The sequence below is a fragment of the Monopterus albus genome, unplaced genomic scaffold (assembly GCF_001952655.1).
Source record: "Monopterus albus unplaced genomic scaffold, M_albus_1.0 scaffold104.1, whole genome shotgun sequence".
Classification (NCBI taxonomy): Eukaryota; Metazoa; Chordata; class Actinopteri; order Synbranchiformes; family Synbranchidae; genus Monopterus; species Monopterus albus.
The window spans coordinates 702,597-720,453 of record NW_018127984.1 but is presented as its reverse complement, the minus strand read 5'-3'; the positions used below and the strand labels follow the sequence as shown (position 1 = coordinate 720,453).

At 41.2% G+C, this 17,857-nt stretch overlaps 1 protein-coding gene across 1 annotated transcript in view; it reads right to left on the bottom strand.

Annotated features, from left to right (window-relative positions):
• The window catches only part of pcxb (pyruvate carboxylase b), a 294,075-nt gene that overhangs the window by 224,744 nt on the left and 51,474 nt on the right, over nt 1–17,857 (bottom strand). The window contains exon 11 of the mRNA XM_020610143.1: nt 17,063–17,181. Coding sequence (XP_020465799.1) covers nt 17,063–17,181 — 119 coding nt within the window. The remainder of the gene's footprint in view (nt 1–17,062; nt 17,182–17,857) is intronic.

Genomic DNA, 17,857 nt, shown 5'->3' with positions numbered 1-17,857 from the left:
ATCCCATCCTTTCATCATCTACCGTCTCCTGGTCTCCTTCCCCACCCCAACACACATGGCCTCGAAATGCAAAACCATTTTCTCCCTTTGAAGTGAACTGTTGATTTCATAACTTCATCAGTGCACTGAGTTCATACTGTATCAGACTGCTTTGTGTGTGTTTTCCTCCTCAGCATTCTGGTCTGTCCATGTTCACACAGACTCCGTCTCCAGTAAATACATTTTTCAAAATGGCCAATGGCAAGGAACAAAGGAGAAACGCATTTCTCATTTCAGCAAAATGGAATGGAAATGTCAAAAAAAAAAAAAAAAGGATAACGCACGAATGTGGTAGCAATGTATGGTGAGGGAATAGGAGGCATGGATAAATACAAAGAAACCAAGGAGGAGAAAGAGAAGATTAGGAGGTCCATTGAGAGAATTTAGGATGAGAGATGAACAGTATGAGGGACAGATGGAAAGGACAATAAAGATGGGGTTTAACAGAGCGAGGAAGAATATGAAAGAAAAACAACCGAAGACAGGCAGCGAGAACCAGAGAGGGTGTTGAGGAGGAAAGCACTGAGCCTCTCACCTTATTTCATATGAATGTCATTAGACACGTTTTAGACAGCAAACAGAAGGAAAAAAAGAAGAGGGAGCCCAGTGAGGGGAGGTGAGAACAGGAGAGACAGATGGGAGGGAACGGAGTCGTCTTGCATGGGAGAGGGGAGGAAATAAGAAATCGGAATCACTGTGGTGTGAGGATGGCATTTTGACATCAATTTAGCTGCCGGCCAATAAAACTATGTTGCTGGTTGGATGTACAAACGCTAACAGAACACGAATGGAGATGAAGGGAGAGGATGAGAAATGGATGAAGAAAAGAGGATCAATGAGGTGGAGAAAAGATAGATAAGGTAATGAGGATAGAAGAGAAAGGGACATTTAGGAAACTCAGGAACAACAACTTTCCCAATTAAGCTAGGGGAAGAATTAAAATGTGTAAATAGAGGAAAGAAACTGTTGGAGGGCATAAGTGGAGGAGGTCAAGCCAAGGAGGCAAGAGAATATGGACACACACACAATCCCAGACAGACAGACAGACATACAAAAACAGGATCCTATCTGATTAGATTTCCTCTCCCTTTCAGCTCACTTTCTCGGGTCTCACCATCACCCCGTTAATTAAATCCTGCTTTTCTTGTTATGGAGCAGATGGAAGAGTGAGGAGAGGAATGCAAAGTAACTGGTGTCCAGAAGGCAGCGAGGAGCGAGATGAAAAAGGCAGAAAGGACAGAGAGAGTGCATGCAGATAAGAGGAGGAGGAAGACGGGCAGAGAGGGAAGAGAGATGAGGAGAAATCAAATACATGGATATAGGAGTCTGTGCACAATGAAAGCAGGGTCTAAAAATCCATTATGTGGTGTGAAGCTATGCACACTGCACTCCTATTGTACTTTCATTAGTACACTAAGCTACAATATGCAATGAAAATCATCTAACAAGGTTTGTCTCTTTAGCAAAAACATGATACACATCAATAAGTCAGCTGAATTATCTGTGATACACAGCAACCTCTGCCTCATTTCACACTGCATTTTACCTGACATGCATTTTGTGCCATCCAGCAGCACGATGGCCGTTTCTCTGGGGTTTGTGGGATGAAGAAATCATCCATAAAGAAAAAGTTTAGGGGAAATGTGGTCTTAGTTTTCAGTTGCACTAGCAGATGATGTAGGCAAAAAAGCAAATGTTAAGCTTTTTTGCTCGTCAAAAAAAATAAAATCAAATCAAGCAAGAGACGACAGTCTATCAACAGATCAATATGGACGGAGGCAAGGACTAGGTGTCCCACATGAACTCATCCTACCGTAAGGTGTGGTTACACAGCATGGTCACATGGTTGAAGTGAACTAATTGGTAATTCCATTGCTGATTTGTATTTATTTACATTTGTCAAACTACTGATTAATCCACCAACTTAAAATACTAGTGCCACTTGATTTGACAGCAGTGAGTTAATATTTATCTTATGGATCATTAGAACCTTTAAAGGGTAAACAAACACCGATTCCCACTGGGACTAAATCTACTGTTGAGCTACTCAACAAGCCGATTCCCACTGGGACTAAATCTACTGCTGAAGAGAACTGAAGCTTAAGCATGTTGTGCATCTGACCACAGCACTGTCACCGACCTCATTTACACTTGTCATTTCAAGTGCCTCTGGAGAAAATCCAGACAATGTAATTTACACTACACGTCTCCACCGGCTGTATCACAAATCTAATCATAGTTTGTCTTTGTTTTCCTGGGATACTTTCAGAACAATGGCTCATTTCAGCTGCCATTAACACAGCAGACATGCTCTATAGAGGTTACTTCCACAGATTGCCTGAGAGGATTAAGGACTGCATATAAAAGATTGATGCATTTACATCTGGCTAAATGCACCTTCAACCGCCTCTAGTTGGTCTGAACATTTCAATCCACCTCAAATGCCACTTGGATCCATTTTCACATAACTAGCCATTTGATCTGCCAAAGATGCATAAAGTGACTACGATTAAACAGAGTCGATGTCAGCTGCCAAATGCACCTAATGTGGCATCACTGGCCTTTAAAGATTCAATCTCTGGACAGCATTGACCAATAAAGATACATCCCATGTGATTAACTCTTGATTTTGCTTTGACTAGTCTCAGTTCCACAGTTCAGTACAGCACATTTCAAGTCTTTCCATGGAATGAGGAGAAGTGAGAGCTCTCCCATAGATTATCTAGATTGATGGGTGTAATTGATGTCTTGGGGTGCATTCAAAGACACCACCATGCTGGTTGATTACACTTAGATATTGATATGATGTCAGTCCCCACAGCTCATATTGATTCAAATGTGCTGGTGTTCCTGATTTAGAACCTAATTTTAAGTCAAATTTGGCCAGAAATTCAACTCATTTAAATGCATTTCAAATGTGAAAACTGTCTTCTCACATACCTCTAGTGGTGCATCCTCTCATTTGATAAGGCGATGAACAGTTAGTGAAAACCTGACCTGGGTCTGAGAGCAAACACAGCACTGATCTGTCAAGTGGTCTGCTAAGAAAAAAAAAAAAATTCACAGGTCTGGCTTCGATTTGGGCCCAAGGTACAGCCAGAAGACTAAACAGTAAGAATCTCCAGTCCCAGAAGCACCTATGAACCCTGAATAACCAATACACCTACACAATGCTTAAATATGTATTTATACGGTGTGCTTCAATCGATCCATTGCAGGTATTATTATTGGGATTATTGCAGGCAGTGTATCTTAGAACAAAAACCCACCATTTAACTGCCTTCATGTGTTATTCCTGTGACCACGTTGCAGACAGAACGTGAAATGAGGGGGTTTGATCTGTTCACCTTTATATTATATTTACTGCATCCTGTAAATGTTCTGAACTACTGTAGCCATGCAGAATATTAGAAAATTGCCAATTACTCAAGCCTTTCAAAATGGAGGCACACTACAGCCCAATTGGAGTGTTGCACCAATTAAAATTTGAATTTAAAATGATGGCATTCATGTGGTGCTCATGTTTTCAACAAAGTCCACATACAACTCCGCAAAACACGCCAGCAGAGAGACACACGCAAACCCAAAAATATGCAAAAACCCATATAGGGCTGCAAAATGCAATCCAAGTTCGCTCACTTGGAAAATTGCTCAGTGGAAGTCAAACAGATTGAGAGAAAGAGATGGTAGAGATAAATATGACCCCTTACCGCACACACAAAGTCATGAATATGTGCATTAACATACTAGGTTTACATGTAGTCAAAGACAGTGCATATGTGGCACAATCACAAGACGACAGCCAATAAGCACCGAGCATATGACGTATGAACACAAAACAATGACAAACCTATTAGAGACCAGCCCAGATAACTTGATAAGTGTAAAATATGAGCTTTGGCAGGATAAAGTGAAGGCAACAAGGAGGTTAAAGTACAGCTGGTAGAAAAATAAATGGTACACACTAAATGCAGCATGAAAGAAGAATGAGTAGAGCCTCACAAGGGACTGAAGAATGAAGAAATACAGAAGGAAGTGGATATACGAGTTAAGCCCAAGGAAACAAGTGAGCGAAAGGAAAGCAGCAGCAAGAAAACCCTAAATTTGGCTGTGCTACATACATCTAGAGAGAATTTTGCTCAGTATCTGTATGACAATGCCTTTGCTCTCAGTGCCGAGGGGATGGTGTGCAAGGTGTGTGTGTCTCGCTTGACACAGGCTGCGAAACAGAAGCACACAAGACAATTTGTGTGAAACCCTTATTAAATAAAATGATCTTCTCAACAGGGTTTCCAGTGTGATACAGTGATGGGCAGGCCTGCTGTGTGCGAGACAGCCCAGCAAAGCAGCAAGGCTCGCTTTACGTCTAGCTGGAAGGAATTTCATCTGTCATTTCACCCCATTATATTCCACTCACAGATCTCTGGCTAACAGCCTGGTGAGTCATTTGAATGCGCACAGTGAGACCTGGCATCCAGTCTCTGCTAGTTGCTGTGTGGGGTGTGACAACCTAACAATATTGACAAACATGACCTGCGACTGGTCGGTTCAAACACATGATGCCACGGCACCCTTTCGCAGGCTTCCCGTGGGTTGAATCTACAGTACGTCATGCAAAATGAATAGGTGCTTGACTGGTGGTGGTGGTTCATGACTGCACAATCAAATCACAAATAAGACTGGTGTCTTCATTATAGTGTCTTCAGCTAGAGCCAAGCAGCTTTTTGCTCCTTTTTAGTAGCAGACATTTGAAGCCGTCTCCAGTTTCCAGCCAAGGAGACGACTAATGTACCTCCCCACCCCCAAACTCCACCCCTTCACGAGAACTCCCAAGGGGATTACTGGACGAAGCGTATGAAAATTAGTTTATTTTACCATTCAGGTCATGGTAATTCATGCAGATTAGGATTCATCAGTTCCTGCCTTCGACTCAAAAAGTGTTGCTTTTATAGGGATGTGCAGTCTTGTCAGGTTTGTCTGCAGGAAACATCAATTCATATAAAACCTCCACAGAAAAGGTCATCGTCACTGAAGATCCTGTAACATTTGTACAACTGCCTACACAGGAGGACAAAAAAAAGTAATGCCAGCTGCATTACAGACAGTGCTCATGTGCCTTTCTCTGATTCAAAACGGCAGAAGTGGACCTGCAGATGATTAATCCTCTGATGTGACTAATTCAATTTGCTTCAAAAGCATTTCCAACCATTCATCTCAGTTAAAACTCAAATTTAAACATGAGGCAGACAATCCTGGATCTTTGATTTCTATCAGATATCCACTTACAAAAAAAAAAAAAAAAAAAAAAAACACCTTTTTGTATTTTGTAAAAAAAAAAAAAAAAAAAAATTTCACACAGGCACAAAAATAGCTTCACCTCCAACTAGGTTGCCAGTTTTTGCTTGGATCCTCAAATGCATGATGGGATCTGCAGTTTCAAAACTCAGGACACAACCATTCCAAAATGAATCAAGCGGAAAAACTATAGGAGAGACAAAAGGGGCATGATTAGCTTATTCATCAAGCAATGCTGTTATACTAAGTCACAATGTCCCACTGATATCGTTCCTATATCCACTGATCAGTTGGAAACCTGTAAACATACAGTACAGGGAGAAGACACTTGCCCTGTGGAAAATGTCTCACCATATCTACAGTATAATACCACTTCCATGCAAAAACAGCATTTCTGAGTAAACCACCTTCTTTACAAGAATTCAATTAACTAGGTACTGTATGTGACAGATTGTAAAGCACCTAGTTTAAAATGAAGTGAAATTGTTTTCTAGCTCTGTGAATTCTCATTATGGCTCCACTACTGATGGCTACCAACAATTCTTCATACATAAATGACTAATTGCCTTTATCTGCTTAAGCGTAGTCTTATTTTACAGTACGAGTCCAGTAAATGTCTCAGAGGTATGGAGTGATACCACTTTTCACATCAAGTATGAGTACTTAACATTTGAGTGCTTGTTGAAACTAAGTGCCAATATAAGTACTGTATTTAATAATGTTGTATTTCCACAATAAAATTTACAATTACCATAGTGCAATGACTTTAGATTTAGTTTATTTTCATTAGATTTTGTTTACTTTCTGATTGTGATTTAATAAAATACAGCCTACAGCAGGAGGCTGCTGCTGCTGACGCCCACATACTGACATACAACTCTGTGTGTAAACAAACGCGGCACTGCCCCCACTACGATTACATGTAACGTGGAGCTGACTGAATTCCACCCAGAACGCCAAAGTTTAGGAGCCCATAGTGTCAGTGATTTAAATTTTTAATTAAAAAGGCATTATGCTCTTACATTAAACTAGCAAACTGTCTGTAACATCATCCTCTCTGCTGCTGAGAACAGCAGCCGCTCTGCTGGACAGATGCCGCTTTAGAGGAGCTGCTCGGCCTCGGCCTCAAAGCCCACAAGAATGCAAACAGATTTCCATATACACAGCTCATTAAACTCAACTGTTAACTACATCAAATTAGCGTTTGTTTTCCTCTCCTCCACAGCTATTCACTGCAATCAGCATAACGAGCGCAGTATGGGTTTGGTAGGTGAACGTGGGATCACGTGTGGTGACCGCGGGGAGAGCGAAGACATCGCCTCTCTGCAGTTTTGCTCTGCTTGCTCAACAGGTGTTTGATTAATCACCGGTACTCACTCCATTATTGGCAGATTTTGCTGCACATGACGATACAGCCTCATGTTACTCTGCTCTGCATGTGTCAACAGAGGAGAGAAACTTGGAGCTGGCTTTTTGTTGTCATTACTTAAATATTCTGCAAAGCAGGCAAAGCAGAAGTGGGAATAAGTCTCAAGCAAGTCCCAAGTTACCATGGTGACAATCGAGCAAGTCAAGTTGGATCCCTACTACAAGTCAAGCAAGTCACAAGTCATACAAAATTCTCATGACCTGAGAATGTTATCAGGGCTTTACAGTGGTCAGCGCTGCCGCTGGGTTTGAGCCCAGGCCGACCCAGGGCCTTTCTGCATGGAGACTGCATGTTCTCCCTGTGTGTGTGAGTTCTCTCCGGGTACTTCAGCTTCCTCCCACAATCCATAGAAATGCACTGTTCTCTTCTTACTACTGTCAGACAACATAACCCTTGAATCAACATTTTATTTTTAAACTAGGCCCCTCCATAGCTGTATCCTGCGAGTTACACTGCCCTCTGCTGGTCAGCCATGTTCTGGAAGGTTGCCAAGTTTGCACATTATTGTACTAGAAATCACCCATTTGTGTTTCAAAACCAAAACATAACTTCAATAGCTAGAAAAATGCTAATATTTAATTAAAATAGTGAAGTAATTGAGTCATTTGTTTCAAGTCTAAGTCAAGTCTAACCAGTGTTACTCAAGCCTCAATTCCTTGCAACTCAAGTCTGATTCAAGTCAAATTTCAGTCAACCACCGAAATTTCTTCTTTGCTTGACAACCTGCTCAACCAATGTGAGGTTGAAGTACCACCTGCTGGTACGGGTACCAGCAGGTGGTACTGGATCACATACTGGTATCAGCAGTGGTGCGTTTCTAGCCTAAAATGTTATATTACAGACCTTGATGTTAAATAAAAAGGTCAGGTGCAGCCATGTACATATTAAAAAAAACTTCATACAAACAGAAACAATGACAGCTGTGATTATAATCACGATAAGCATCCTACCCGTTATCATAAACAGCCTCGACTCACTCTCTCCCTCTCACACACAGATTAGATTCTCCCCTGGTGTCAGGACAGACGCACACGCACACAGTTACACCCCTCATTCTTATTCATCTCCTTACCTCTCAATCACTCACTGTACGCTTCGCTGCACAATTATAATCACCTTAAAATTATTTTATGACGTGCTCACAAAACCAAACAAAAACTCCTCTGAGTCCATGCACACATATAAATACAAGTGCCTGTGTGTACACTGTGTACACAAAAATAGCTGAATATTCCAAAGCTGGGTTGTGCAGTACTTACACACGTTCATCTGAATTTTCACACACGAAGCCTACTGTAATATAAAGGCTGATTCAGGTAATCACTATTATACACACAATTTACTCAAACACGTACACATATTTACAGCCAATATCTAGCTTATTACAGAGCACCCAGGCATGTTGTTCATGCTGCTCAGTGGTATTTCCTTGTCACTGGTTAGTTCATGGACACACACACACACAGGCCATGTGTGACCAGAGGAGAAGCTGAGGATTGTTTAATGCTGCATGCGTTTCCTTTGTGTTGTTGAGGAATGGGCAGAAGGAGAAGGAAGGATGAGGATGGAGACTGGGTAGTGGGACAACAGGCTGAAAAGGTCATGAGAAAAATAAATAAAAATATAAGGGAAACATCCAGAGGAGCAGGGAGGTTAAGTGAGAACAACTAGAAGAAAGTGAGGAGAGGGAAGGATGCAGCATCATCATAATGGAGAGAAGCTGTTTAGAAGGTGGAGGACGACGGAATATATGGAAAGGAAGAGAGAAAGGAGAGAGCCAAGCCGTTTTTCAAAACAAGCCGTTTTCAGTATTTTAATTGTTAACAAGTGTATAATGATACTGAGCTGACCTTTTCTGGAATATGTTTTTATGGTTTAGTATGCCAAGACGTGAACAAGCGTGAAAGGGAGAGTGGGAGGCAGAATGGGGATAATTGCTGAAGTGGCAGCAACTCCTCCATGTTTAGAGCATAAATCAAAGCCAAGAGCAGAGAGCTGGAGATGCTGGCTCTTTGTCAAACGTTCAATAGGGATGGAACGAAGGAAGAAAGTGGGGGGGGGTCCACAAGAAAGGCAACAGGGTCGATGACAAAAATAACGTTATACGATGAATCCCAGTAAATGGCTTCACAATGAATCCTATTAATGCTGGAATCTTATCTCAAACGTATCCAACAGATGCAGGCCTGAAACCTCAGTCCAGTGGGATGCTGTGCTTTATTCCTACAGCAGCTTAATTCACCTCATGTCCCTTCCCTCTCTCCATTTCCACCCTTTGTCAGACCCTCTCAATTAATGCAAGGCACCGCTCCTTTCTGCCCTCCTCACTCCCTCTCTCACCTTGATTAAGATGGAGGGTGGTCATTTAAGACTAATTAGCCTGACTAAACAGACACACAACCAAGCGCAGCACACACATTCTCAAACTCTGATCTATCAATTAGGGAGGCAACAATACTAAAAACTCACGGTACAATACTGCCACAATAAAAAGTCCACAGTACAATATTTATCACAATACAAAAAAAAAATTAAGGTAAAAAAGAAAAATACCCCTTACTAAATAATAAAGCATTTTTGTATGATGTAAATAAATGCAGCAGTCAGTCTTTATATGAAAATAAAAACATTGCAGCAGCTTGAAACAAAATGAGTCGTACCCAGTGGAACATCGGTGTTTTAGAGCTAGCGTTGCCTCCGTTCTAGAGTATTTGCAAGTTTTTATTCAATAATCAGTTTCCTTTTCATTTCTTGAAACGGGGAAACAAATGCTGCAACACAACAGCTCAAAGTTGACAGTGGAGCAGCCGATAAGTCGGTTTCAAATTCTGCGACCAGCAGGCAGTTATACTAGCAAACTAGCCATATGTAATATTCTGGTAAATACCATAATATCGCAAAGTTCCAAAAGGAGTTACATCCCTAGTATCAATGCATGTGCACATGCCCATGCACTAAAGAGGCGAGAAAATGAGTGGTGTAGTTTGTGTCAAACATGGATGCACATAGACCAAAAGCAAAAAAAGTCCAAAACAATATTAACTCAGTTCCTCTGCCATATAATGTACTCTCTCACACAGTTCTCTCCTTGTCTGTAGAAATGTCTAAATATAATAAAAGCAAGGTATTGCTCATTTTCCCATTGTAAAGACAAGCTTGTTGCAGTGCTTCTAACACACACACACACACACACACACTTTATGGCAGCCTCGTTATCTGCTCACCAAGTTCTTGTATTTACAGTTAAATGTAGTGGAGACAACTTTCTAAAGTGCTGCCTCTCACCTTCCCTCCCTACACACACTTCAAAACAATATTACACAGTGGAACGCTGTTCAACTGCCTCATAACAAGGAGGAAAGATAGCATTTTTTTCTTGACCAACAAAAAGCACAGTATTAAACAAGAAGGATTAGATAAACTTGTGATTTTATTCTTCACTTACACTGGGCACCGTGCAGCAGAGTCGGGGGATTTGACAGTGAAACAAAGCTAAGAAATAGCTTTATTATGAATTTGAATTAGACATGTCATTACACTGTACACATTAAAAATGTAGTGTGATGGATATCATTTAATATCACTACCATTTAGGTGATATGATGCTGTTAGTGATCAACGCTGCTCGTCTATGCAAAGTATTCAGTTCAACAGAAACATGTATGAACAGGTTTATTATCCAACTTTTTCCTGTGATATAAACGTAGATCACAGTTCGGTCTGTCTCAAGTCCATTAATACTGTTTATCTGTGTGGCATTGGAATGTTCATTTGAAAATGAGTATGTCACCTTCGTCTCCGTGATGAATTTGGCACAGTTTGTTAATGACCTTGGAGATTTTGTTTTCAATGCTGCACCGACCATCTATGGGAGCACGGTATTTATTACTAGCTGGCAGTAGAAGAGGTTTTATTGTCTTTTCCTGTGGGCTAAAAGCTGTTTCAGAAGCTTTTCTTTTCCTGCCAAGAATAGAAACAAACGGGCATGAAATTACAAAATTAAAGCTGTTGCATAAAATTATGGCTTCGATTCAAAATTGTGTCATCTGTCCATAAAACCCCTTGTCAGTCAAATTCTATAGCAGATGTTCAAATCTGTGCATATTAGTAAATCATGTCGCATCGCCCTCATTTGTATTATAATACACAGGAGCGCCCACGTCGTGTCTCACATTCTATATCAGCAGAAAAGCCCGTCAACACTATACTGTGCATACTGAGGATGGGCACTATTCAAGGCACACTGTCTCGGTCTGTTAAAGGCTAGAGACCGTGATGTCAAAATCATGACGCCACAGATTAGACGAGTTAGTTGAACTGCTTGCTCCAAGTCATTCAGCACCAAAACTACATTTTCCAAACATGCTCACATAGAAAAAACCAAATCCTATTTCTTACTAGTAAACTCTACAAACACACGACTTCCAATGAAAAAACCTATTTAGAGCAGTGACAACAAGGTCTCCTCAGAAGCTTTGGACCGTCACTTAAATGTGCAGTAGAAACATACATTTCCATTTTTATTCTAATCACAAAACGCTCAATTCACACTGGCACAAAAATGAGTTTCAAAGCTGATTCTCGAAACAGGAGCTGAGAAATATTAAGGTGAGAGGTCAAGAAAGCATTTTAAAACAACTTTAAACTGGCAAATGCATGAATAACAGTTTTCTGAAGAATAAAATTAAACTAGACTGCATCATATTCCTCAGTGGTCACAGTTACTGTCCACATTAGACCGAGCAGCCACAGCTTACGGTGATCACAACAAAAATCAAATGTCAGTTCCAGTATTAAAGGTTAGACAAGGCTCAGGTTAGGAAACCTGGACATTTAGACATTTAGAAAATGTTTGCTGAAATGTGAACAAATGGAGCTTAATGGGGCGACTCACAGCCTGGGTGTAAGAACTGCCAAGGAAATAGACTTGTTTCTTGGTTGACTTGTTAGCCCACCCCGCCCCACCCCCCCCACGAGGACATATTGTGGAGGCTGGGACAAACTAGAAAGTTCTGCAAATCACAGAATTTCTGGAATTTGTTAAAATTGTGACTTCCTTGTGAACCATATTTGAAAGTTTAACATACTGTACATCCCCAAATAGCACTTAAAGAAATCACTCACACACACATCCCAACATTAAAGGCGAAACGCTCCATACAGCCTGGGAGTATAATTACATTACGTTAGGATCTAAAGGACTTCTGTCCACCAATCTAGCAAAATGTGCAGTGTCCCTTGACAGCAACAAGATCAATCTCTCGCACACATACACACTTAAAATGCACGCTGCCACGGACAAACACACACACTTGAGGCACAAAGGAAAGATCGTTTACAGCTAAATTATGGACAAATTGAACCTTCAGAGAGGAGTTGTTCAAAGACAGAGCTGAGCTTTAATGCAGAGGCGGACTCTCCGTCTCATGCTGATGCCTTTCAGACAGGCAAACATCTCATACGCAAGCGCCTCCCCCCACGCGCACAGGGAATGCATCCCAGACAAAATATATCTTTCATGTATCTCACATTTTGTCTCTCACATACACAGGCATCAGAAAGAATTGCATCTATTGTCCAGGGATTCGCTAAAGCAGGAAGACAGATGAATAGCTATTCGCATAATGTGCCTGTGCAGTGGTTTTTCCTTTGTGAAAGTGTCTATGCATCTTATTCGATCAACATTTTTGAATGTGGGGGCATATTTTTGTATGCATCTGCAAACGAGTGTGTGTATGTGTGTGGGGGGGCACATGTTCTGATTATAGATTGCAGTATTCTGCCTCCTCACTGGCGCTTGTTTATGCAACCGTTGCTGACACCGAGGTAAAAGAAGCAGTGGAAAGTGAGACGATATCTCCTTAGCCAAAGCCATAGCACCTTGTCAAACTACCAACACTGGAGCAAAGCGAGAAATATGGCATAATCAAAGCAATATGGAGAGAAAGTGGAGGATGAAGAGCACCAGGGCAGGAAATACACCAAAGGGGGCGTGTGAGGAGCAGGGGAGAGGTAGAGGAGGACAGGTAGGAGGACATATGTAGAGAGAAAGAGAAAAATACACATAATAAGATGCAGAGGCGAAACTGGTGAGGGTCCAAAAAGATGACAATATTTTTCCTGCCCAAAATCAGAGAAATTAAGTCATAAGCTATGTAGAACTCTGGCTCCTTACTGTGTATGAAGACAAGGCAAGTTTTTCCACAGAAGTTATTAAAATGAAGGCAAGGCTCTACGCTAACAGGCATTTTCCAGAGACCTGGTGTCCTTAAATTAGATGCACAGTTGTTTATCCAACTTGAATACTGAATTTGCTTCTTTAATCTGAGGCAGTCCTCTTAATAAACTCAGCTGTATTTGCTGTTCAACTTAACTATTAATTTTGTTTTAAGGCTGTCTAATAAGTGTGAAGGTTAAACTTCATTCATTCTCAAAAATTAAAATCTCTTAACTGAAAGACTTGCCATATGCCTGCCTTTGGAAACATGACTTAATTACTTTTTTCTTGAGTCCTCCTTTGAGGTCATTTTTATTTTGTCTGTACTAATATATGAAAGGAGTGAAAAGACAGCAGGGTAAGAGAGGGCAGATTGAGACAGTGAGGACCAGAGAAGGGACAAAGAAAAGATGGAGGCATGAGTTGAGTGGATGAGGGAGAGGTGAAGTAAAGCACAAATAAAGGGAGGGATAGATGAATGAATGGACAGATGTAAGAGAAAGGGAACGTTAAGAGATGACAGTGAGAGTAGAGAATGATCAAGATGAAAGAAAAAAAGAATGAGACTGGAGAAGAACAAGAACCAAAAGGAGGAGAGAGGAGTGATGGAAGTGACAGAGTGAGCAGCAGAGGCAGAAACTGATAGGGCTGAAAGGGTGGCAGAGGGAACGAAGAGGACTGAACAGGAGGCATTGGCATGAGGAAGAGAGAGAAGAGGGGATGGAGAATGGACAGGGGTGGGGAGGCGGCTGCAGAGTCCACTGAGGACAGATGGAGAGAGCCTGAAAGAGGAGAAAAGACTGAGATGGATGGGTGGGAAGGAAGAGGAGATGAATCGGAGAGCAAGAGACCCCTGAGTGTGTGGTGTTACATTTACCCTGACAACAGATAACATCCTGTTAGTCACAGTCCAAACTGCATCTGGAGCAGAGACACACACACACACACACACACCAAAATCAACATGAGGGAATCTGTTCCACAGGGCATCAAACTGAGGGGGAAACAACACTAGGAGCCCATTTACAGCTGGTATGAACATGCAATCAGTATCTTGTATGGATAATGGCATCTGATACAGCATTTGGCATTCACAACTGGGATTATTAATCACTGGCTTTCTGTCTGCACTGTGATCAGTTGTTAACATGATTGTTAGGTAGGAGGAACTCGCGAACAGCAGCCGTGTGTCCCAGGTAAAAGTAAGCTGTGTCACTGTATGGTTTCATTTGTTTTACATCGGCTCATCTGTAGCTTTTAGCCTCAGGCGGTGCGAAGAGGTGGAGCTAGATAATAGCATAGCATTTGCTGTGCTAACACATTCACAACAACAAAGTTAATATGCTGTTGCTCATCAGGTATGTTTACCATCAGAGTTGCAAAAAGTAAGAGGGAATGAACAACAGGGCTATATAAAAACAATGTACTACCCATTCACAGCAAGAAAAAGTCAAACAAAATGACATCTCAAAAGGAAGCTGGGCTACAAGAATGATCAGAGGAGAGGAATCAACAAGGCTGACAGGACTATTATGACTCAAACATACACTAATGGTGGGCTTCCTGGAGCCGCATGCAGAAAACCTTTCTGAATTTGGGTGTATGTGCCACATGAAGGAGGAGGAAAAAGACAGAACGAAGATAAAAGCCAAAGAAGCCGAGGCCTAAATGCAGCCAGGCTGATAGTTAGCAAACTGAATAGGGGATGAAGAGCTGATGGTAAAGTAATAAGGCAAGAAAGATGACAGTGATGAAAGACGGTGTGCTGCAGGTTGGACACTTGGAATGAACAGCGGATTTAAAGGGGAGTTGCACAAGTCAGCATAAAAAAAGTCCTCACTGACAAGTCTATTAGTATCACGGTTCAAACATACAAAATGTTCAAATAAAACCACAATACCGTTTTAATTTGGTTATTTACACTCAAATGTAATACTTATCCACCTGTAAAAGGAATAATTCCTCTAGAGTTCAGATGAATGCGCTGTTGGAAAGACTGATTCTTTTTGCTGCAGTCGGCTCTGACTTCTTAGCGCTCCACTTCAGCTTGAAATGAAAGCTGAGCAAACGCAGTGTCGCTTGCGACAGCTGAAACATCCGACATGTGCCGTTTCGTGCAGGACATCGCTCACATTCAAATAATTACTATACTCCTGCCAAATTTTAATGACCCCAGTTTCCCCAAACATTAAATTTCCACAGTGATGATGGTTCCTCTACACAACAAAGAGGAAATGACAAACTGGTGCAGGACTGGAGGGGATCTGTGAAACAAGAGAATGACTTCCTCTCAAATTGTCTTGCTAATAGAACAGCAGTACAGGGTAAACGAGAACCCGAGTGTCTGTCAATGCATGTGTGCAAGTCGGCGCACGAGCCATTTCATCATGAAAGAAAAGCACGTTAAAACACTGATGTTCCACCGAGTGTAGCTTGTTTAGATTCAGCTACTGCAATAATATAAAAGGACTGTTACTGACTGCTGTATTATCTTCTATATACACATTATACAAAAAAAACTTTAATCATTGAAAGTTTTTGGTATCATTACATCTGTATTAAAATATTCCACCTTAAACCTTCTGACATTATTGCTTCCTAAAAACTGAACCATAGCTCTGCTCATTTTAATCTTTCAAATAAAAACTACCAAAATATTATAGAAAACATTCAACACATGAGTCAAGATTGGAAAAAAGAAAAAGTGCTGTGTGAATTAAAGCTATATGGTTAATGTGTCATCTGTGGATATCTCAAATGCATACATGCGCCTTGGCTATAATGAGTTGCAGTTTGGTTTAAAAAGACCCCATTAAACAAAAAAATGGACACACTTGCAAATGGTTTCACACTTAACAGCAACACGCTGAGAAACCGGCAATGCACAGCAAAGGCAGGGAAGTGCTGAGGAAGAGACGGTCTGTACATGCCCACACAGTTTTGGGAAGATGTCTAATTAGCCAAAGTAAGTGACCTACGTGGGAGCTCCAAGTATGAAGGAGCTCTGGCTCACCAGAAATTTGGTTAATAAAATGTTTCCTCAGCCGAGCTCAGCTCTGGGCACACTGAGGTGCCGCTGTGACGGAGCACGTAGCGTGCGAGTCAACACACAATGCACCTTTTTAAACTCAAGTTCTGTGAATCAAGCCAGTGCAAGCTTCTTCACTCACCCAGAGCTGGTTTAGTTCATTGTGGAGTAATGCAAATATAGCGAGTTGATCTAGGAGCTTTTTTGCATGCAGTTTAAAAAAAAAAAAAAGACGTCTAAAAAAAAAAAACAGGAAATAAACAAGAGCGCAAATGATCAAGACAGCAAGAAAATACAGTTGTCAGTCATGTTTAGTAGCCCTAAGAAGAAAATAAAACATTGTTTGCATGCAAATCGGCCCCCTGTTCACACCTCATTGTTGTATTGTATTATGTATTAGTTGCACTGACTGTTCATTAATTGAACTAATTATGCAGGAAATCCAATAAGAATGTGTAATTGTAGCTTTCTGTGTAAACATATCAGCGAAGAACAAAGATTTATGGGTCTGGGTGTGATTGAAAGGCCTACACACCCGTGTGTTTTATTGTGTTTGTCTTGCGTGTTAGTTTAAGACCTATCTGTGTAGTTTCAGCTGAGAAAATCTCACAGGTCGTCAGTGGAGCAGAATGCTATTTATATCTTTCTTTATCTGCTCTGTTTCTCACCTCTCTCCTTTATTTCCATCATCTCTTGCCTTCTGACTTCACCTTTAAGCTTTTCACTTCACTGATTCCACCTGTTCTCTCTCATTTCTGTTCCCTTCTCTTTCCCAACCAACCTCTTTGTACTTGCCTGCTTCGTCAACTCCTTCTCTCCCCCTTCATTTCTCTTCATTTCTTTTGTCCATTTTTGCTTCTCTCATATACTTAACACTCTTTTCTCAACTGTGCCTACACCTCCTCATACCATACACTTTAATCTGTACTTCAGCAGAGGGGAAAGCATCTAACCTGTCTGTGGACAGATCATACAAAAACACACAACCACAGCAGCTATCCAGCTGCCCACCAGCCTAAATCCATCTACACACACACAAACATCTGCTACTTACTCAGTGATTTCTTCAGTGACCGTGTGTTCAACCTGGAGTCGGGAGTTGACCTCGATGAAGTAGTGTTTGCCATGTTTGTCTACCAGGAACTCCACGGTCCCTGCGTTCTCGTATCCCACCTGCACCCAAAAACAAAAAAAATGGTTTTAAGCTCTGAATTATCCAAGTAATAATATATTTGTTTTGCTTTTTAATTTACTATTAACATTTATTTGCAAAAACAAGGCATAATCCAACAGCAGTCACCGATTACCTCTATAATCAAAGCTTTGCCATATTACAAACCACACCCTTATGTGGGGCAAAGGACATGTTGGAGGAAAACATCCAAACATTGGAGTGGAATTAGAAGGCACAGATGTGAAAGCCTGAGAAACGACAATAGCACCACCTACATCAGTAAAAACCTGATTAACATTTTGCTGTTTTTAGTTTCTCTCCTCCCTCCTCCATCCAGTGTTGAGCATATTAGAAATTAGCACATTTCTATGCATCGAAGCACCTTGCCCATTCACCTATTAAAGCTCACAAGCACACACTGGTGGTCAACAGCCACCAGGAGCGACTTGGGATTCAATATCTTGCTTAAGGACACCAACATGTGGACCAGAGAAGCGAGGAATCAAACTGCCAACCCTCCTGTTAGGAGTCAACCTACTCTACCTCCACAGCCGCCCCGGTGAACGATGTAAACCAATTCTTTCACTCCTTTCTTCAAACAGAAAAATACATGGTTTAGTCCTTAATTGTTAAACCAGCCTAGTGCCTTTGGGTGTGCATTGAATTCAAGCATTT